General features: G+C 40.0%; 1 protein-coding gene across 9 annotated transcripts in view; it reads left to right on the top strand.

The window, feature by feature from the left end:
* DNAH7 (dynein axonemal heavy chain 7) overlaps positions 1-23,709 on the top strand; it is a 391,865-nt gene that overhangs the window by 24,462 nt on the left and 343,694 nt on the right. For all 9 annotated transcript variants that reach the window (XR_013519014.1, XM_035305175.3, XM_078328052.1 and 6 more), the window contains exons 4-5: positions 12,314-12,422; positions 13,283-13,430. Coding sequence is in view for 7 of the 9 variants with exons in the window: in XM_035305175.3 (XP_035161066.1) it covers positions 12,314-12,422; positions 13,283-13,430 (257 nt within the window). In the remaining 2 variants the exon portion in view is untranslated. The remainder of the gene's footprint in view (positions 1-12,313; positions 12,423-13,282; positions 13,431-23,709) is intronic.

Genomic DNA, 23,709 nt, shown 5'->3' with positions numbered 1-23,709 from the left:
AGTCCAGAAGGGTAATAGTGTGAGTCTGAATGTCCTCTAGGGAAGGGCTACAGAGGAGGAGGTTGTCCACATACTGGAGGAGCTGGCTATGGGAGATGTTTAGGGAGGTGAGCTCTTGAGTTAGAGCTTGTCCAAAGAAATTGGGAGAGGACTGTCCAAGTAAGTTGTTGTAACTGGACGGTTTCAGGGTCAGACCAACTGAAAAAGAGATTTTGGGAGTCAGGATGAAAAGGAGTGGTTTAAAAAAAGGCATCTTTTAGGTCTATTACAGTGTAATGGGTTGTATCTGGAGGATGAGGGAAAGTTCTATTACAGTGTAATGGGTTGCATCTGGAGGGATGAGGGGATGTTCTATTACAGTGTAATGGGTTGCATCTGGAGGGATGAGGGGGATGTTCTATTACAGTCTAATGGGTTGCATCTGGAGGGATGAGGGGATGTTCTATTACAGTGTAATGGGTTGCATCTGGAGGGATGAGGGGACGTTCTATTACAGTGTAATGGGTTGCATCTGGAGGGATGAGGGAACGTTCTATTACAGTGTAATGGGTTGCATCTGGAAGGATGAGGGGATGTTCTATTACAGTGTAATGGGTTGCATCTGGAGGGATGAGGGGATGTTCTATTACAGTGTAATGGGTTGCATCTGGAGGGATGAGGGGACGTTCTATTACAGTGTAATGGGTTGCATCTGGAGGGATGAGGGGATGTTCTATTACAGTCTAATGGGTTGCATCTGGAGGGATGAGGGGACGTTCTATTACAGTGTAATGGGTTGCATCTGGAGGGATGAGGGGACGTTCTATTACAGTGTAAGGGGTTGCATCTGGAAGGATGAGGGGATGTTCGATTACAGTGTAATGGGTTGCATCTGGAGGGATGAGGGGACGTTCTATTACAGTGTAAGGGGTTGCATCTGGAGGGATGAGGGGACGTTCTATTATGGTGTAATGGGTTGCATCTGGAAGGATGAGGGGACGTTCGATTACAGTGTAATGGGTTGCATCTGGAGGGATGAGGGGATGTTCTATTACAGTGTAATGGGTTGCATCTGGAGGGATGAGGGGATGTTCTATTACAGTGTAATGGGTTGCATCTGGAGGGATGAGGGGACGTTCTATTACAGTGTAATGGGTTGCATCTGGAGGGATGAGGGGATGTTCTATTACAGTGTAAGGGGTTGCATCTGGAGGGATGAGGGAACATTCTATTACAGTGTAATGGGTTGCATCTGGAGGGATGAGGGAAAGTTCTATTACAGTGTAAGGGGTTGCATCTGGAGGGATGAGGGGATGTTCTATTACAGTCTAATGGGTTGCATCTGGAGGGATGAGGGGACGTTCTATTATAGTGTAATGGGTTGCATCTGGAGGAATGAGGGGATGTTCTATTACAGTCTAATGGGTTGCATCTGGAGGGATGAGGGAACGTTCTATTACAGTGTAATGGGTTGCATCTGGAGGGATGAGGGAAAGTTCTATTACAGTGTAAGGGGTTGCATCTGGAGGGATGAGGGGATGTTCTATTACAGTGTAAGGGGTTGCATCTGGAGGGATGAGGGGACGTTCTATTACAGTGTAAGGGGTTGCATCTGGAGGGATGAGGGGACGTTCTATTATAGTGTAATGGGTTGCATCTGGAGGGATGAGGGAACGTTCTATTACAGTGTAATAGGTTGCATCTGGAGGGATGAAGGGTTAGAAACTACTGGATGGATGGGAAGGACCACCTGATTGATAGACTGGAGATCTTGGACTAGCCGATATGAGTCATTGGCCTCTGTGACAGGGGGTATGGAGAATGAGTCGGCCTAAGGTTGCCTTGTGAGAGGAGTCTGTTTATGATGGGATTGTAAGTGTTTAGGTTAATAAAATGGGACACTGAGAGACATGAGGAAATCTGGGGGGTCTTTTAGTTGGATTTTGATGGAATCATGGTGAGCTGCTAGAGAAGGGGTAGTGGTATCCCACACTATTGGATTAACAAAAGAAACAGGGAATGGATATTGGGGAGAGGGGTCAAGGGCTCACATGGTGGCAGAGAGGAGTAGGAGAGAATCTGGTTGTGGGGAACAGAAAAAGGTGATGGAAACTTTGAATTTGGTTAGGAGGTCTCTGCCTAGGATGAGGGTAGGGCAACGAGGCATGATAAGGAAAGAGTGTGAGAAAACAATATTAAATAGGGAACAAGTAAGAGGTCTGGTGGTGTGTGGGAGTGAGATGAATCCGTCAACCCCCACAACTGAAACCTGAGAGGGATGAGTGGGTCCTGAGAATTCAGGCAAAGCCGAGTAGGTAGCCGTGGTATTGATTAAAAAACAGATCGGCTTACCTGCTACTAGTAGAGTTACCCTGGGCTCCGATGCAATGTTGGCAGATGGGGCCAGGGGCCCTGGGCCTTGTCAGTCTTCACTGGCTAGGCCAAGGAGCTGCAGGAGTGCAAAAGATTCTTCACTTTGTCTTGCGGAATGGGTGGTGGCTCTGAGGTGGAGGCTTTTCTGTTTGTTGAGAAGACAGTCAGACTTCCAGTGACCTGTCTCCTGGCAGACTGGGCAAGGGCTTTTTGGCATTCGTGGGTTAGGACATGCCCGTGCCCAGTGGCCTTGTTTGCGACACTTAAAACAAGGCCCAGGAGGGCCACTGCTATCGGGTCTTTGTGCCCTTGGGTAGGTACTATGGCTAGGCTGATGGATAGCCACAGATAGAAACCGGTATTTAGCACATCTCTGGGCTTTATCGAATTTATCCTGCTTATCTCTGTTATTGAAGACTTTGAAAGCCAGGTTAAGGAGGTCTTGTGGGGTTTGAGGGCCATCTTCAGCCTTTTTAAGTTTGTGCTGGTTGTCAGGGGCAAAATGGGAGATAAAATAGGTATTAAGGAGGGGACTCAAGATGGCGCTGTGAGAACAACCCAGGATTGGAGCCCGCGTTGAATTAGCAAACGGTGAGTCAGTGCTGCATTTCCAGACTGATCTTTGTTGCCCACAGAACGGGGAAACTCCCAAGTATAAAAAGACACGGGACGCCAGGCAGTAGGTCTGCCTGGCGAAGCCGGCAGCCGGGGCGGCGGCGGCCGGCCCTACCCAGCAATCCCCACAGGGCGCACTTGTCCGGGTGCCTTGTTGAACCGGCAACCTGAGACTTGAGAGGGCTGGACTTGAGACTGAACGAGACTTGCACAGTAGCCCAGCCCAGGGGATTGCAGGGACAGATCGTTTGGGATACCCAGTGGGACGAACAAAACCGCGATTTCAAACTATCCCGGGCAGACGGTCTGAGACGCTCTGTGGGGGAGGGGCGTCCACCACTACGGAGGCAACCTGCCCCAACTGATATACACGCCCACTGCTGAGGCAGCCAGCCGTTGCCGAGGCAACCCGCCCCAACTGAGATACACGCCCACTGCTGACGCAGCCAGCCGTTGCCGAGGCAACCCGCCCCAACTGAGATACACGCCCACTGCTGATGCAGCCAGCCGTTGCCGAGGCAACCTGTCCCTACTGAGATACACGCCCACTGCTGACGCAGCCAGCCGTTGCTGAGGCAACATGCTACAACGAAGAGACTCCGCCGCAGGGCGTGGCGGAGACCACAGCAGAGCCGGCAGGAACAGCGCGAATCACACAACAGCAGGGCAGAGCCTCGGCAGCCAAACAGTGGCTAGTCTGCCTTTGAGCTGGGCAGGACACCTGATCGGACATCCAAAAATAAAGCCCAAACCCCTCAACACAGAGCATTTGAGGAAAAAAAAAGGGTTGTTTAATGAGCTGTGTTGCAGCAGAATCAAACATAGCAGCCTAACAGCCCTGAATGAACAACAGAGTGCACAGCTCAGCAATTAAACCCCTATAAAGTACAAACTGTCTCCTCAAGCAGCTCCCTGACCCCTCTATATCCAAAAGACTGTCATTAGGCAGGCATCATCCTGGGACAAAGAGAGCAGAAAAAGAAACTGGTAGCATCCCTCGCTGTGCCACGGCTACTAGGGGTGCACCCCAGACAAGCAGGGTCTGGAGCGGACCTCAGCAGTCGTACAGCGAAGGGGCTAGACTGGTAGAAGGAAAACCAAGCAACAGAAATACTTCATCATCAACATTCTGGGTGTCCACTCAGAGACCCAAACAAAAAGTCAGCAACTACGCAGACGACCAGTGGACAAATCCACAAAGATGGGAAGAAACCAGCGCAAAAAGGAGGAAAACACCCGAAACCAGAACACATCGCCTCCTAGAAAGGACCAAGACTCCTCACCAGCAAGGGAACAAAGCTGGACGGAGAATGACTGTGACGAAATGACGGAATTAGACTTCAGAAGATGGATAATGAGAAACTTTTGTGAGCTAAAAGATCATGTATTAAATCAATGCAAAGAAACTAAGAACCTTGAAAAAAGATTTGAAAAAAGATTCGAGGAAATGATAACAAGAATGGATACCTTAGAGAGGAATATGAATGAATTAAAGGAGCTGAAAAACACAATACGAGAACTTCGCGAAGCAAACGCAAGTTTCAATAGCCGAATTGACCAAGCAGAAGAAAGAATATCTGAAGTCGAAGACCAACTCAATGAAATAAAACGAGAAACCAAGATCAGAGAAAAAAGCGCAAAAAGGAATGAACAAAGTCTCCAAGAAATGTGGGACTATGTGAAAAGACCTAACCTACGTTTGATAGGTGTACCAGAAGGGGACGAAGAGAATGAATCCAAGCTGGAAAATACTCTTCAGGACATCATCCAGGAAAATTTCCCCCACCTAGCAAGACAAGCCAACACTCAATTGCAGGAAATACAGAGAACACCACAAAGATATTCCGCAAGAAGAGCAACCCCAAGGCACATAATCGTCAGACTCAACAGGGTTGAAATAAAGGAGAGAATACTAAGGGCAGCTAGAGAGAAAGGTCGGGTCACCCACAAAGGGAAGCCCATCAGACTCACAGCAGATCTCTCGGCAGAAACACTACAAGCCAGAAGAGAGTGGGGGCCAATATTCAACATTCTTAAAGAAAAGAACTTTCAACCCAGAATTTCATATCCAGCCAAACTGAGCTTCAGAAGTGAAGGAAGAATAAAATCCTTTGCAAACAAGCAAGTACTCAGAGATTTTGTCACCACCAGGCCTGCTTTACAAGAGCTCCTAAAAGAGGCACTACACATAGAAAGGATCAATCAGTACCAGCCATTCCAAAATCACACTGAATGCTAAAGAGCTACAACATAATGAAGAATCTACAACAACTAACAGGCAAAACAGCCACTTAGCATCAAAATGGCAGTATCAAATTCACACATAACAATATTAACCCTAAATGTAAATGGACTAAATGCACCAATCAAAAGACACAGACTGGCAAATTGGATAAAAATCCAAAACCCATCAGTGTGCTGTATCCAGGAAACCCATCTCACATGCAAGGATACACAAAGGCTCAAAATAAAGGGATGGAGGAAGATTTACCAAGCTAATGGAAAGCAAAAAAAAGCAGGAGTTGCAATTCTCATCTCTGATAAAATAGACTTTAAAGCAACAAAGATCAAAAGAGACAAAGAAGGCCATTACATAATGGTAAAAGGATCGATACAACAAGAAGAGCTAACGATCCTAAACATATATGGACCCAACACAGGAGCACCCAGATACATAAGGCAAGTTCTTAATGACTTACAGAAGGACTTAGACTCCCACACAATAATAGTGGGAGACTTTAACACTCCACTGTCAATACTAGACAGATCAACCAGACAGAAAATCAACAAGGATATCCAGGGCTTGAACTCAGACCTGGAGCAAGCAAACCTGGTGGACATTTACAGAACTCTCCACCCCAAATCCACAGAATACACATTCTTCTCAGCACCACATCACACCTACTCTAAAATTGACCACATAATTGGAAGTAAAGCACTGCTCAACAAATGCAAAACAACTGAAATCATAACAGCCTCTCAGACCATAGTGCAATCAAGTTAGAACTCAGAATTCAGAAACCGACCCAGAACCGCACAGCTTCATGGAAACTGAACAACTGGCTCTTGAATGTTGACTGGGTAAACAACGAAATGAAGGCAGAAATAAAGAAGTTCTTCGAAACCAATGAGAACGAAGACACAACGTGCCAGAACCTCTGGGACACATTTAAAGCAGTCTCTAGAGGAAAGTATATAGCAATAAGTGCCCATATGAGGAGAATGGAGAGATCCAAAATTGACACCCTATCATCAAAATTGAAAGAGCTAGAGGAGCAAGATCAAAAAAACTCAAAACCCAGCAGAAGACAAGAAATTACTAAGATCAGAGCTGAGCTGAAGGAGATTGAGACACGAAAAACCCTTCAAAAAATCAATAAATCCAAGAGCTGGTTTTTTGAAAAGATCAACAAAATAGACAGACCACTAGCCAGACTGATGAAAAAGAAAAGAGAGAACAACCAAATAGATGCAATAAAAAATGATAAAGGGGAAATCACCACAGATTCCACAGAAATTCAAACCATCATCAGAGAATATTACAAACAACTATATGCGCATAAACTAGTAAACCTGGAAGAAATGGATAAATTCCTGGACTCCTGTGTCCTCCCAAGCCTAAACCAGGAGGAAGCTGAAACTATGAATAGACCAAGAACAAGGTCTGAAGTTGAGGCGGCAATTAAGAGCCTACCTCACAAAAAAAGCCCAGGTCCAGATGGGTTCACAGCCGAATTTTACCAGACACACAAGGAGGAGCTGGTACCATTCCTTCTAAAACTATTCCAAATAATCCAAAAAGAGGGAATCCTTCCCAAATCATTTTATGAGACCAACATCATCCTGATACCAAAACCCGGCAGAGACCCAACGAGAAAAGAAAACTTGAGGCCAATATCCATGATGAACATAGATGCAAAAATCTTCAATAAAATATTGGCAAGCCGATTGCAACAGCAAATCAAAAAACTTATTCATCATGATCAAGTAGGATTCATCCCAGGGATGCAAGGCTGGTTCAACATACGCAAGTCTATCAACGTAATTCACCACATAAACAGAACCAAAAACAAAAACCACATGATTATCTCAATTGACGCAGAGAAGGCATTTGACAAAATTCAACAGCCCTTTATGCTAAAAACCCTCAATAAACTCGGTATCGATGGAATGTATCTCAAAGTAATAAAAGCTATTTATGACAAACCAACAGCCAATATCATACTGAATGGGCAAAAACTGGAAGCATTCCCTTTGAAATCTGGTACTAGACAAGGATGCCCTCTCTCACCACTCCTATTCAATATAGTACTGGAAGTTCTAGCCAGAGCCATCAGGCAAGAAAAAGAAATAAAGGGTATTCAAATAGGAAAGGTGGAAGCCAAATTGTCTCTATTTGCAGACGACATGATAGTATACCTAGAAGACCCCATCGCCTCAGCCCAAAAACTCCTGAAACTGATAAACAACTTCAGCAAAGTCTCAGGATATAAAATCAATGTGCAAAAATCACAAGCATTCGTCTACACCAATAACAGACTTAAAGAAAGCCAAATCAAGAGCGAACTGCCATTCGCAATTGCTACAAAAAGAATAAAATACCTTGGAATACAACTCACAAGGAACGTAAGGGACCTCTTCAAGGAGAACTACAAACCACTGCTCAACGAAATCAGAGAGGACACAAACAGATGGAGAAACATTCCATGTTCATGGTTAGGAAGAATTAATATCGTGAAAATGGCTATACTGCCCAAAGTAATTTACAGAATCAACGCTATCCCCATCAAGCTACCATTGACTTTCTTCACAGAACTGGAAAAAACCACCATGAACTTCATATGGAACCAAAAGAGAGCCCGCATAGCCAAGTCAATTCTAAGCAAAAAGAACACAGCCTGGGGCATCACACTACCGGATTTCAAACTATACTACAAGGCTACAGTAATCAAAACAGCATGGTACTGGTACCAAAACAGAGATATAGACCAATGGAACAAAACAGAGGCACCGGAGGCAACACAACATACATACAACTATACAATCTTTGATAAACCTGACAAAAACAAGCAATGGGGCAAGGATTCCATGTTTAACAAATGGTGTTGGGAAAACTGGCTAGCCATGTGCAGAAAGCAGAAACTGGACCCCTTCCTGACACCTTACACTAAAATTAACTCCAGATGGATTAAAGACTTAAACATAAGACCTGGCACCATAAAAACCCTAGAAGGAAATCTAGGCAAAACCATCCAGGACAGAGGAGTAGGCAAGGACTTCATGAAAAAAACACCAAGAGCATTGGCAACAAAAGCCAAAATAGACAAATGGGACCTAATGAAACTCCACAGCTTCTGCACGGCAAAAGAAACAGTCACTAGAGTGGATCGGCAACCAACAGAATGGGAAAAAATTTTCGCAGTCTACCCATCTGACAAAGGGCTGATATCCAGAATTTACAAACAACTCAAGCAGATTTACAGGAAAAAAACAAACAAGCCCATTCAAAAGTGGGCAAAGGATATGAACAGATACTTTACGAAAGAAGACATGTATGAGGCCAACAATCATATGAAAAAATGCTCATCATCACTGGTCATCAGAGAGATGCAAATCAAAACCACATTGAGATACCATCTCACGCCAGTTAGAATGGCGATCATTAAAAAATCTGGAGACAACAGATGCTGGAGAGGATGTGGAGAAAAAGGAACACTTTTACACTGTTGGTGGGAGTGTAATTTAGTTCAACCATTGTGGAAGACAGTGTGGCGATTCCTCAAGGCCTTAGAAATAGAAATTCCATTTGACTCAGCAATCCCATTACTGGGTATATATCCAAAAGACTATAAATCGTTCTACTATAAGGACACATGTACACGAATGTTCATTGCAGCACTGTTTACAATAGCAAAGACCTGGAATCAACCCAAATGCCCGTTGATAATAGACTGGATTGGAAAAATGTGGCACATATACACCATGGAATATTATGCAGCAATCAGAAATGATGAGTTTGTGTCGTTTGTAGGGACATGGATGAATCTGGAAAACATCATCCTCAGCAAACTGACACAAGAACAGAAAATGAAACACCGCATATTCTCACTCATAGGTGGGTGATGAAAAATGAGAACACATGGACACAGAAAGGGGAGTACTAAACACTGGGGTCTATTGGGGGGAAAAGGGGAGGGCCAGTGGGAGGGGGAGGTGGGGAGGGATAGCCTGGGGAGAAATGCCAAATGTGGGTGAAGGGGAGAAGAAAAGCAAAGCACACTGCCATGTGTGTACCTACGCAACTGTCTTGCATGCTCTGCTCATGTACCCCAAAACCTATAATCCAATAAAAAATTTAAAAAAAAAATATAGGTATTAAGAACAATAGTTCCTTCTTGGGAGCCAGGGTCAATATGAGTATATTTTTGGAGAGCCTCTGTAAGGTGAGAAAGGAATTGGGCAGGATTTTCATCTGCTTTTTGGGAAATTTCTTGGAGTTTTTCAAAATTTATAGCCTTATGGGTGGCTTTGTTAAGGCCTGCAATAAGGCAAGCAATCATATGGTGACAGGATGCCCGGGCGGGGTCTGTGAGTTGGTACTCCCAGGAAGACTCTTCCTGGGGGATAGCAGTGGCTTCGACAGGCTTAGTAGGATCTTGCTGATGAAGATCGTCAGCATGTGCCTGGGCTGTGAGCCACACTCTTTCCTTCTCTTCCAGAAGGAGGGTAGAAGAGATGATAATATAGAGATCATGCCAGGTGAATTCCTAAGATTGGGTGAGATATTTAAATTCTTTGATATAAGTATTGGGATCAGAGGAGAAGGACCCAACACATTTTTCAATCTAGGAGAGCTTGGAGAGGGAGAAGGGGCTGTGGACATGGACAATTCCTTCAACCCCTGCTACCTCCGGGAGGGGAAGCAAGGGAGCTGATTGCTGGACATGTTGGACTTGGGAATGTGTAAGGGGTGGAGACAGGAAGGAGGTTGTCAGGGAAGGGGTAGGGCTGGAGTGGGGCATATGGTAGAGGATCCAGATGCTTTGGTGGGGGATCCAGATGCTCTGGTGGGGGATCCTGACACTCTGGTGAGGGATCCAGATGCTCTGGTGGGGGATCCTGACATGGTTGAGGAGGAGGAAAAAACTGGCGGGGTCAAAGAAAGAGGAGTCGTCAGCTGGGGCTGTGGGGAGTGTAGCAGAGATGAGTGCTCTGCAGGGCCATAGGGAGAGTGACAGGAGGAGTCAGGTTTGGAGTGAGCACAGAGGATTTGGAAAGTAGAACAGGACTGGAAGAGGGAAAGACAGCTACAGAAGGTGAAGGAAGCCTGAACATAAGGAATCTCAGACCATTTCCCACTGTGATGGCAAAAGTTGTCTAAGTCTCTAAGTATATTGAAATCAAAAGTGCTATTTTTGGGCCATTGTGAGCCATTGTCTAATTTGTATTGAAGCCAAGCAGTATTACAGTAAAAGATAAGCCTCTTAGGATGTACTTCTGAATGGAGGCCGAGTATTGACATTACACAGGAAGACACCCAAGGGGGTTAGTTTTCGAAGGGGTAGACTAACAGGCTCCCACAGCAGATGAAGGAGGGAGGCAGAGGAAGAAGAGACTGCCAATTGACTAGCATAGCAGGAGAGGAGAGGCCTCCCCTGTCCTGTGGGCCCTGTCCAGAATAGAGGAGGTAGCTGCCAAGTGAGGCATCCCTGAAATGGAGGAACCAGAGGCCTGGAGGCTGGAGGAAGCCCTTGGCCCAGTGCTAGGTCTTTTGGGAAGACAGAGATGGTCAAGGGTTCTGGGTAAATAGCAAGAGTCTCCCTTGAGGTCACCAGCAATGGGAGAGTCTGGGATATCCTCTGGGTCTTCAGCAGATTCAGGAAGGGGAGGATTGGCCGGGAGAGATGTGACAGGAGATGGAGGGAGGGAGAGAGAGAGAAAGAGAGAGTCCCTTAAGAACGCCTGGCCAGAGCCTACTCCTTCTGGGATTCGACACCAATATGTAAGGTTAGCCAAGAGAAAGAAGAATAGATCCAAAATCAGACGAGAAGTTTTATTAACCGGCAGGGCTACCACATAACAATCAGAGGAGGCAGCCCTGAGCTTACAAAATGAGGGATTTATTTGGGATGAGAGGGGCATAAGAGAGTTTCAGGACTGAGATAATCTATCAGCTTGTAACAAGCACAGACAGACTTAAAACACACTATCCTGTGACTTTTGTGGTGGCAGTTTAAAAAAAAAAAAAACAGGATTTTACAGGTTTGTGTAAAACAGGAATTTGCAAGTATGATAACAAACATTTGTTTTCCTTGTCTCCCCCTGGGCTGCCCAGATGGCTAAATCGTGCTTTGCTTAATTGTAGCACCCAGACAGGAGTTCAGGAATGCAGCTGCAAGGGAATCAGAGGGTGTGGGGGGTCAGCTTTTGCAGAGGGAGTTTTCTGAGGCAGCTTGTCCCTAACAAGAGGTACTAAAATAAGGGCTTGTGTGCAGGTAGCTCGTTTGGGAAGTAGAAGCAAGAGATTGGGGAGAGTAAAACTAGGCAGATGAAACCAGTACAGATATGGACTTCCAAGTTGGTTTGGATTAGAAAGGGAGAGACAGACTAAATTGGGTTAAAAGTATATATATTTTACTTTAAAATCCGACTTTCTGGGTTTATTGAAGAACCACAGCCTTCGGCAGCAGATTTGTGTTCTGGTATTGCAATAATTGCTTTGAGCTAATCAGTCATTGCCTTTTTAGAAGATGAAGGTGTTCTCTCTTCTGCCACAGTCCCCACCACACACTGTCATTTCCCAGCACAGAGCTTGAGTGCCAGGAACCTATCATCATTAGCCTTCTCCATTTTTATGACACCTGCCAAAATTGTGTATGTATTATAATTTGTCACCCCTGCCTTAAACAGTGGAATACATTTGTGAGTTGCCAGAGCAATCTAGGGCTGTTTACAGCCATGAGAACAGGAAGACCTTTTGGAGCTGGAATGCAAAGGGAACTCATTAGCACTGGAGACCGATAGAGAACACATTTTGTTAAGATAGAAGGTTTAAAGATACTTAACAATATCTGGGGATGAGGAGTAGACTCTCTAGAATAAACATTCTGGTTTTAGGTAACAGACACATACATCCAACCAGCAGCAGGGCTTTTGCTAATGACCCCCAAATGGTGCACACCATGACCATTCACAGGCTTAAATAAGATCTTCTATTGGGTGTTTTCTATCCAGATGTTCTGATCAGTTTGAGAAAATGCCTGTACTTATAAATACTCATGGATTTCATGGAAAAAGTTTTTTTTCTGACATGGTTTGTTAATTCTATTTAAATTTTATGTTTTAGGTGAGGACAAAGCCCTGCTGGCAGCAGGCAGCTCCATCATTCCATTTGAATGTAAAGCAGGATGATGAGATTCCAGAACCATTTAGTGTTAAAAATGAACTGTCCTATGGTAAGAACTTCAATATTATAAATCAGACTTAGGGATAATATCTATATAGAGAGAAACCAGACAATATTTAGTTAATCATATAGTAGAATTATAAAACCTAAATGACATTAATGTCATGTAGAAAAAAATTTCTGAAACATCTTCCCTCAGAAAATAATTGATTCTAGTTCTTAGTTATTTTAGGCTGTTGTAAATGCTGTAAGAGCTGATATTTTAGGAATTGGGATGTTTATACTAAAACTTTTATCTATTGTGGTCAGAATTTGCCTCTACATCAAAGACTAAGAATATTTTTCTAGGAGGTATTTTAATAAACCTCTTTTCTTTTTCTTTTTTGCGTATTTTAATAAATTGTAGACATAACTTTCAAATTAGTCATTTTAATGTTTATTATTTTGACTAATATTTTCTATTAGAAAATATTAATAGTTTCTATTAATATATTCTCTAATAGTTTCTATTATTGTGACACTAAAATATAGTGTTTATCAGATTGATTACAGTTAATATTAACTTTTTTGTCATGGTTCCTTAAAGTTTCTCAAATAGTTTTGTATCCTGTTTTTATAATAATTTTAATTTTCACTTTTAGAGAATTCTATGTATATATAATAGAAAATTTTATTAGCATATTAATCAAGATATAAATCAGTGGAATGTTCTTGAAATAGACATTTCTAGTTATGATACAAAAGAGGAGTAGTTTAACTTCCTGATAGTAAAAGAAAATTAGAGCTAGGATTACTTGAAAGTGTATTTTTTTTCTTGAAAAGTGATTTAGCATCTTATTCTAAGCATGTAAAATGTTTTAGCTTAACTTTTAGATGAATAATTGTGTGTGTGTTTTTTTTTAATTTAAGCTGAATACATGGAACGTTTTGGAAAAAAGGGCAAATTACCCCACCAAGTTGATGATAGTTATTCTGGACCATCTACTTCCAAATCAAAGGGCAAATCGCCACATAAAGAAAGAGAAAACTTTAGAAGTACTCTTGTTAATGTCATTATGTAAGTTCCATAAGCTAACAAGTATGTGTTATCCACATTAGATTCCTGGCAACCTTTAACCTAAGAATTTTAGAGTTCTGTGTGTCTCTAAGGGTTCCTCAAAGGCTTGTTGGAATGAGGAGTATAAGTATAGGATGAAAGAGATTGAATTTAACCCTATGAAGTGTGTTCTACTTTTATTTATTTTTTTTTTTTTGCTTTTTTGAGATGGAGTTTCGCTCTTGTTGCCCAGGCTGGAGTACAATGGCATGATCTTGGCTCACTGCAACCTCCGCCTCCTGGTTCAAGCGATTCTCCTGCCTCAGCCTCCTGAGTAGCTAGGATTACAGGCGTGCGCCACCACACCCAGCTAATTTTGCATTTTTAGTAGAGATGGAGTTTCGCCATGTTGACCAAGCTGGTCTCGAGCTCCTGACCTCAGATGATCTACCTGCCTCAGCCTCCTAAAGTGCTGGGATTACAGGCATGAGCCACCACACCCAGCTGTGTGTTCCACTTTTAAATATCCTGAGTTGTAAAGGTATCAATGTTAATACTCGATATTGGTTGAGTGAGTGGAATTTCTGGAAGTTCTTGTTATGGCCGTGGTAGCCAGTGGGGGATTCTAGCAGGTTTTTTTTTCCCCCTTCATTTCATCAGCTTAGGTTGATGGGGTGACTTCTCTAGCATTACGATTCTCCTTGTATAGAAAAGGAATTGGGGTGAAATGGTCAGCAGTATGTACAGTGCCTGGTCTTGTCTCACTGTTTCAGGGAGCAAGGCAGACACAAGTCACCAGTTCCTCTTTGCTTTGTTTCTGCACAGCTTGGTGTTAGTTGCTTAGTATTTGCTTTAGTTTCGTTATGATTCTTAGGGTATACACCATTTGTGGGACAAGTGGGGTTTTATGTTCCATTATGGTGACTCAGCCACAGGTCCCTGTTCTACTGCCGCATGTGGGACTTTATTGGCTAGATAGTCATCTTGAAGGGAGGACAGTGGGTACTGAGTGCTAGCAAGGCTAAAGAGGAGTGTGTTGGAGTCCTATGCAGTTGGATTGAGCGTATGTGCCTCTTCTAGAGGTGTTTTGAATTTGCTTTTGCCAGGTGCCACTAGAATGTTATTCGTTTTCCCCTGCTTTCTTGACTTAAGCACTCTCAGATCACACAAGCAGTATAATCAATATCCAAGTCAATGGAGGGTAGACAAATTTTTAGAAGAATTTTTGTTTGTTTGTTTCTTACCTGGAGTCCTGGTCAGGAAAGATAAGCTTTCTTGACACAACTTCCTGTGCCTGTTATTTTTAGTCCTCCCTTCTTTGAGGGTAGGGCAGATACTGTTTCAGCATTTTTTTTTTTTTGAGATGGAATTTCGCTCTTGTTACCCAGGCTGGAGTGCAATGGCACAATCTCAGCTCCCCACAACCTCCGCCTCCTGGGTTCAGGCAATTCTCCTGCCTCAGCCTCCTGAGTAGCTGGGATTACAGGCACGTGCCACCATGCCCAGCTAATTTTTTGTATTTTTAGTAGAGACGAGGTTTCACCATGTTGACCAGGATGGTCTCGATCTCTTGACTTCATGATCCACCCGTGTGCCTTTTATAAATGGGATATAGAGGGACTTACTAAAATTTGGACTTAGAGTTGTGTACTTTAATAGCTTGTTTAATCCCATTTGTATTTATTGGTATTTTTAATATGTGGAATTTCTTATACACATGGAATTCTAATATATTTTACATTTATCATGTTGCTTTTGCTTATTTTTTTATTTGTCTGCTTTTTGTCGAATTTATTCTTCCTTTATTCTTATTGGTTTAAAAGCTATGAAATATATTTTTATTCTTTTGATAGTTACCCTAACATATAAAACTACATATTTAATTTATTTCTTAAAGCTGAAAATTCATTTTTTTTCTGTACTCTGAGTAACACACGAAGACCTTAAAATGATTTCATTTAGCTCTGAGCTTTCCATTATATTTTCTATGTGATTATTGTTTAATATTTTAGTTCCACCAAGTCCTTAAATACCCATACTCTCGTTTTCCAAATGGTAACACTTAGATTTACTAACATGTTTTGTAATTTTTTATAAAGTTGCTTTTAGATTCCACTCCTCATTTCTGGGTTCATTGTCTTTTTGCTGAAGATTATCTCTTAGTAGTTTGCTCTTTCTTTCCACCTACCTTTCTTTCCATCTTTCTCTCCCCTCCCTCCTTCCTTCTTTGCTTCCTTCTTTCTTTTTTCCTTTTTCCTTCCTCTCCTCCCTTCCACCTCCTCTCCTCCCCACTCTTTTCCTCCCCACTCTTTTCCTCCCACTCTTTTCCTCTCATCTTTCTCTTCCCTCCCTCCTTCCTTCTTTGCTTCCTTCTTTCTTCTTTCTTTTTTTTTTTTTTTTTTTTTTGAGACAGAGTTTCGCTCTTGTTACCCAGGCTGGAGTGCAATGGTGCAATCTCGGCTCACCGCAACCTCTGCCTCCTGGGTTCAGGCAATTCTCCTGCCTCAGCCTCCTGAGTAGCTGGGATTACAGGCACGCGCCACCATGCCCAGCTAATTTTTTGTATTTTTAGTAGAGACGGGTTTTCACCATGTTGACCAGGATGGTCTCGATCTCTTGACCTCATGATCCACCTGCCTCGGCCTCCCAAAGTGCTGGGATTACAGGCTTGAGCCACCGCGCCCAGCCTCTTCTTTCTTTTCTTTTCCTCTGCCTCTTCCCTCCCCCTCTTCCCCTCCCCACTTTTTTTTCTTCCCTGCCTTCCCTTCCTTCTTTCTTTTCTTCCCTCCCTCTCTTCCCCTGCCCCTTTTCCCCTCGTCTAGCACTCTCGCTGTCTCGCTTCTCTCTCTCTCTCTTTCCCCCCCTCCCCTTCCCCCCCCCCTCTGTCTGTCTGTCTCTCTGTGTCTCTCCAGAATCTTACCCTCTTGCTCACCCAGGCTGGAGTGCAGTGGCATGATCATAGCTCACTCCAGACTTTGACACCCTGGGCTCAGATGTTTCTTCCACATCAGTCGCCTGACTACAGGCATGTGCCACCATGCCCAGGTAATTTTTTGTGTTATTTTTTGTAGAGACGGGTTTTTGCCATGTTGCCCAAGCTGGTCTCAAACTCCTGGGCTCAAGTGATCTCCTACCTCAACCTCTCAGAGTGCTGGGATTATATAGGTGTGAGCCACTGTGCCTGGCCAGTATTTCTTGCAATGAGAATGAGTAGTAAACTCTAAATTTTTATGTCTATAAAGGTCTAAATTTCATCCTTTTTCTTGAATTAATGGTTAAGTTGGCTGCAGAATTAAAGAATAATAGCAGTTTTTTTCCTGTACATCTGGGAAATGATATATTGAAAAATATTAATGATTACCTTTTTAAAAATCATTATTTCAACAGTTTTGGGGGAAACAGGTGGTGGTTGGTTACATGGATAAATTCGTAAGTGGTGATTTCTGAGATTTTGGTGCACCCATCATCCGAACAGTGCACACTATACCCAATGTGTAGTCTTTTATCCCTCACCCACCTCTCACCCTTCCCTCTTGAGTTCCTAGAGTTCATTATATCATTCTTATGCCTTTGCATTCTTATGGCTTAGCTCCCACATATGAGTGAGAACATTCGATGTTTGGGTTTCCATTCCTGAGTTACTTCACTTAGAATAATGGTCACCAATTCCATCCACATTGCTGTGAATGCTGTTATTTTATTCCTTTTTATAGCTGAGTAGTAGTATTCCATGGTGTGTGTCTATACATATATATATATATATATTTATGTACATACATATAATGTACATATAACATTTTCTTTATCCACTCATTGATTGATGAGCATTTAGACTGCTTCCATATTTTTGCAATTGTGAATTGTACTGCTATAAATGTGTGTGCAAGTGTCTTTTTCATGTAATGAATTATTTTCCTCTGGGTAGGTACCCAGTAGTGGGATTGCTTGATTGAATGGTAGTTCTATTTTCAGTTCTTTAAGGAATCGCCATACTGTTTTCTGTAGTGGTTGTAGTAGTTTACATTCTCATCAGTAGTATAAAACTGTTTCCTTTTCACCACATCCATGCCAACATCTGTTATTTATTTTTAAATTAGGCCATTCTTGAAGGAGTAAAGTGGTATTGCATTGTGGTTTTGATTTGCATTTCTCTGATAATTAGGGATGTTGAGCATTTTTCCTATGTTGGCCATTTGTATATCTTCTTTTGAGAATTGTCTATTCATGTTCTTAGCCCACTTTTGATGGGATTATTTGTTTTTTCTTGCTGACTTTTTGAGTTTCTTACAGATTCTGGATATTAGTCCTTTGTTGAATGTGGATGCATAGTTTGGGAATATTTTCTCCCACTCTGTGGGTTGTCTGTTTACTCTGTTGATTATTTCTTTTGCTGTGCAGAAGCTTTTTAGTTTAATTAGGTCTTATCTATCTTTGTTTTCATTGCATGTGCTTTTGGATTCTTGGTCATGAATTTTTGCCTAGGCCAATATCCAGAAGTTTTTCTATTGTAATCTTCTAGAATTTTTATGGTTTTAGGTCTTAGATTTAAGTCTTTGATCCATCTTGAGTTGATACTTGTGTAAGGTAAGGGAAAACCATTATATTTTGGCATGTATTGTTGACAAGAACCCTATGTCACTTTGTCATTATTTTGTTTGTAATCTGTCTTTGTTCTCTCTAACCTTTTTTGGGAGCAACATTTTATTTTCAAAGCCTTGCAGATAGGCTTTCTTTTCTTTCTTTCTTTAAAAAAAAAAAAGATTTATTGAGAGATAATTCACATACCACTGAATTCATCTTTGCTAAATGTAGAATTTAGTGAGTTTTAGTGAATTACTGTAGTTGCACAACCTTCACCAAAATCCAGTTTTAGAATACGTCTGTCATTTACAAAAGTTCCCTCTTGCCGATTTCAGTTAATCCTCTCACCCACTGTTTGCCCTAGGCAATTGCTAGTCTTCTGCCATTATAGCTTTACCTTTTCTAAAATTTCATATAACTGCAATCATATATTTATTTCTGAGGTTTATTCATGGCATTTATTGTGTTTGGGTTTTGACCATTATGAATGATACTGCTGTGAGCATTTGCATGCAAGTCTTGTGAACATATAATTTTCATTTCTCTTTGGCAAATAGCTGGGTATAGAATGAAGAGTTGTATAGTAGGTATATGTTCAACTTTTTAAGACATGCTAAATTGTTTTCCAAGCTGCTGTACATTTTACATTCCTACAAACAACATATGAAGAAGTTTCTAGTTTCTCCACCTTGCCCATACTTTGTTTTTATTTTGTTTTGTTACTGTAGCCATTCTAATGGATGTGTTGTACCTTATGGCTTTTAGTTGATTTTCCTAATGACTAATATTGGGTATCATTTTTTTGTGCTTGTTTGGCATTCATGTATCTTCTTAGATGAAGTGCCTGCTTAAATACTTGGCCCATTTTTATTGGATAGTTTGCTGTTGCTTATTACATTAGAAGAGTTCTTTATATATCTCCTTTACAAGTCTGTTTTAGATATCTTTAGCAAATATTATATCCTAGTTTGTGCCTTATCTTTTCATGTTATTGGTACATAATAATTGTATGTATTTATGAGATACATGTAATATTTCAATATATGTTTATAATCAATTGGGATATCTGTCCCTTCAAACATTTATTATTTCTTTGTGCAGATAACTCTGATATACTTACTTTCTTTCTTTTGGATATATACCCAGCAATAGGATTTCTGGATCACATAGTATTCTGTAATTACTTTTGCAACAACCTAATAGTTCTATGTTTGTTTTTAAAGGAACTTCCATACCGTTTTCTATATTGGCTGTACTAATTTACATTCCCACCAAAAATGCGTGCAAATTATCTTTCTCCATATCCTTGTCTACATCTGTTGCTTTTTGTCTTTTTGATAATAGCCATTTTAACTGGGATAAGATAATATCTCATTGTGGTTTTACTTTGCATTTCCCTGATGATTAGAGATGTTAAGCATGTTTTCACATACCTGTTGACCATTTGTATGTCTTCTTTGGAGAAATGTCTGTTGCGATCATTTGCCCATTTTTATTTTTTTTTTTATTTTTATTTTTTCAAACAAATAAATGTTTATTTTATGCTGATACAGTTTTTTTTTATTTAAAATGAGACAAATCCTTTTGTGCCTTTTAAGGTTTCCTTTTAAGCCACATGCCTATATTCTATTTAAAGAATAATTTTTTAAAAATAAAAAGAATAATTTAAGAACTGTACACATAGGGACAAGCCATAAGCTGCACCAACTGGATCCTAGATCCTCTTTCCCCAAGGGCAGCCCATTCTTGGTTCTTCATTTGCCCATTTTTAATTGAATTATTATTTGCTGTTGAGTTGATTGAGTTCCTTATACATTCTGGTTATTAATATTTTTTCCCTTGTCTATGAATATTTTGCAAATATTTTCTCCCATTCTGTGGATTGTCTCTTCATTCTGTTGATTGTTTCTTTTGCTGTGCAAAAATTTTTAGCTTGATATAATCTTACTTATTTTTGCTTTTGTTGCTTATGCTTTTGAGGTCTTATCCCAAAAAATCTTTGCTCAGACCAGTCTCCTGAAGCATCTTTCCAGTGTTTTCTTCTAGTACTTTCATAGTTTCAGGTGGTAGATTTAAGTCTTTAATCCCTTTTCATTTTATTTTGTAGATGGTGTAGATGGTGAGAGATATGGGCATAGTTTCATTCTTCTGCATATGAATACCCAGATTCCCCAACACCATTTATTGAAGAGGCTGTCCTTTCCTCAATGTATGTCCTTGATACCTTTGTCAAAAATGAGTTGAATATAAATGCATAGATTTATTTATGCTTTCTCTATTCTGTCCCATAGGTCTAAGTGTCTGTTTTTATGTCAGCATTATGCTGTTTTGGTCACTATAGCTTTGTACTATATTTTGAAGTCTGATGGTGTGATTCCTCTATCTTTGGTTTTTGTTTTAGTTTGTTTGTTCATTTGTTTGTTTTTGCTAAGGATTAGGGCTATTTGGGGTCTTTTATGGTTCCATATGAATTTTAGAATTATTTTATCTATGTCTGTAAAGAGTTTTACTTGGAATTTGATAGGGAGTGTATTGAATGTATAGATTTCTTTGGGCAGTATGGACATTTTAACAACAATAATTTTTCCAAAGCATAATTGCTTTGCATTTTTTAGTGGATTTTCTTCATTTTTTTCAGTGTTTTTTATTTCTCATTGTGGAGATCTTTCACTTTTTGGTTAAATTTCTTCCTAGGTAATTAGTTTCTTAGCTGTTATAAATGGATTGCTTTCTTTTTCTGAATGTTTTCTGTTGGTGTAATGAAATGCTACCGAGTTTTGTATGTTGATTTTGTATCCTGCAACTTTGCTGAATTCATTAATCAGTTGTAACAATTTTTGGGTGGAGTCCTTATTTTTTCTTTCTAAATATAAGATCATGTCATTTGCAAACAAGAACGTTTTACTTCTGCCTTTCCAATTAGGATGCCCCTTTTAAAAAATTTTGCTTAATTGCTCTGGCTAAGACTTCTGGTACAATGTTGAATAAAAGTGGTGAAAGCGGCATGCTTGTCTTGCTCCAGATCTTAGAGAAAATTATTTTGGTTTTTCTCATTTAGTATGATGAAAGCTGTGGATTTGTCATATATGGCCTTTATTGTTTTGTGGTATTTTCCTTCTATACCAAGGTTGTTGAGAGTTTTTTCACGAGGGCATGTTGAATTTTATCAAATGCTTGTTCCACATCTATTAAGATGATTGTATGGTTTCTCTTTCTTTTGTTGTGGTTGATGTATCACATATATTGATTTATGAATGTTGAACCATCCTCCCATTTCTAGAATAAATACCCCTTGATTGTGGTATATTATCTTTTTGATGTGTTACTGGATTTGTTTTGTTAGTATTTTGTTGAGGATTTTTGTGTCTATGTTCATCACACATATTGACCTGTAGTTTTCTCCTTTTGTTCTATCCTTATCTGGTTTTGGTATCAAGGTAATGCTTGCCTTGTAGAATGAGTTAGGAAAAATTCCTTCCTCTTCAAGGTTTAGGAATATTTTGAGAAAAATTAGTATTAGTACTTTAAAATTTTCATAGAATTAATCATCCAGTTTTGGACTTTTCTTTTTAGGGAGACCTATTATTACTGATTCAATCTCATTACTCATTATTTGTGCAGATTTTCTTTTTCTTCCCTGGTTCAATATTGGTAGGTTATATGTGTCTAGGGATTTGTCTATTTTTTCTAGGTTTTTGAATTTATTATTGTATAGTTGTAAATTGTAATAGTCTTTAGTGATTTTTTTTCTTAGTCTAGTTAGTGGTTTGTCAATTTTATTTATTATTATTATTTTTGTTTGTCTCACTCTGTTCCCTAGATTGTAGTACAGTGATGTAACCTAGGCTCACTCCCACCTCCACCTCCCAGGTTCAAGTGATTCTCATGCCTCAGCCTCCTGAATAGCTGAGATTGCAGGTAAATGCAACCACACCAGATAATATTTTATATTTTTAGTAGAGACAGGGTTTTGCCATGTTGGCCAGACTGGTCTCAAACTCCTGGCCTTAAGTGATCCAGCCACTTTGGCTTCCCAAAGTGCTGGGATTACAAGCATGGACCATTGCACTTGGCCTTTTTGTCTCTTTTATTTAGTTCTGCTCTGGTCTTTATTATTTATTTTACTAATTTTGGGTTTGATTTGTTTTTGCTTTTCTATTTCCTTAAGGTATGTTTTTATGTTGTTTATTTGAAATCTATTTTTTATGTCTTTTTTAAACTATAAACTTCTCTTTGAGCACTGCTTTTGCTGTATTCCATAGGTTTTGGTATATTACGTTTTCATTTTTATTTGTTTCAAGAAATTTATTATTTCCATCTTAATTTTTAAGAACTCAATAGTTCTTAAAAATTTCCATCTTAATTTTTAAGAACTTAATGGTTCTTCATGTGCTTTTTATTTAATTTCTATGTGTTGGTACTGTATCCAAAGTCCTTGCTATTGGTTTCCAGTTTTACTTTATTGTGTCTGATTTGATTTTTTTTTTACATTTGTTGAGACTTGTTTTGTGGCCTAACATGTGGTCTAACTTGGAGTATCTTGCATGCACTGATGAGAAGAGTGTATATTTTATAGCTATTGAAAGGAACATTTTGTAAATGTCTGTTAGGTCCATTTGGCCTATACTGCAGTTTAGGTTCAATTTTTCTTTGTTGATTTACTGTTTAGATGATCTGTCCAACGTTGAAAGTGGAGTATTAAAGTCCTTTTCTGTTATTGGGGTCTATCTCCTTAACTTTAATAATATTTTCTTTATGTATCTGAATGCTCCAATATTGAGTGGATATATAGTTTTATCTACTTGATGAATTGATCCCTTTTCATTATATAATGACCTCCTTTATCTCTTATGTTTTTTTATTAAACTCTATTTTGTCTGATAGAAGTATAGCTACTACTTCATCTGTAAAGACAAGCATAGACTAAAAGTGACTAAAAGTGAAGATCTTCCATGCAAATTCCAAACCTGTTTTTGGTTCCCATTTACATGGAATATCTTCACTTTTAGTCTATATTTGTGCCTTTACAGATGAAGTGAGTTTTTTGTCAGCAACATACAGTTGGTTTTTTAAATGAACTCAATTACTCTGTATCTTTTAATTGGGGGGATTTAAACTGTTTATATATATTAAAGGTTGTTATTAATAGGTAAGGGCTTACTCCTGTCATTTTAATGATTGTTTTTTGGTTGTTTTATATGGCCTTTGTTCTCTTACTGCTTATCTTTGTGATTTGGTGGTCTTCTACAATAATAATGCTTGATTTCTTTTTCTCATATGTATATCTGTTATTCTAGTGAATTTTGTGCTTTAGTTCATTTTCATGAGGGTAGATATCATCCTTTTGCTTCCAGATGTAGGCCTCTTTTAAGCATTTCCTGTAGGACATGTTTAGTGGTGATAAATTTTCTCAGTTTTTATTTGTTAGGGTAAGTTTTTATTTGTCCTTCATTTCTGAAAGATAGCTTTGCTAAATATGGTGTTCTTGGTTGACAGCATTTTCTTTTAGCACTGTGAATATATAGTCTCATTCTCTCTTGGTCTTTAAGGTTTCTGCTGATAAATATGATGTTTATGTGTTGTCAGTTCCCTTATATGTCACTTGACAAGAAAATCTTACAGCAAGTTTTCTTGTGCCACTTTTAGAATTTTCTCTTTGTTTTTTACTTTTGAGAGATTAACTATATATGTCATGCCTCAGAAAGAAACTTTTTGGATT

The sequence above is a fragment of the Callithrix jacchus genome, chromosome 6 (assembly GCF_049354715.1).
Source record: "Callithrix jacchus isolate 240 chromosome 6, calJac240_pri, whole genome shotgun sequence".
Lineage (NCBI taxonomy): Eukaryota > Metazoa > Chordata > Mammalia > Primates > Cebidae > Callithrix > Callithrix jacchus.
The sequence above is the reverse complement of the archived record's forward strand: the minus strand, read 5'-3'. Positions and strand labels throughout refer to the sequence as shown.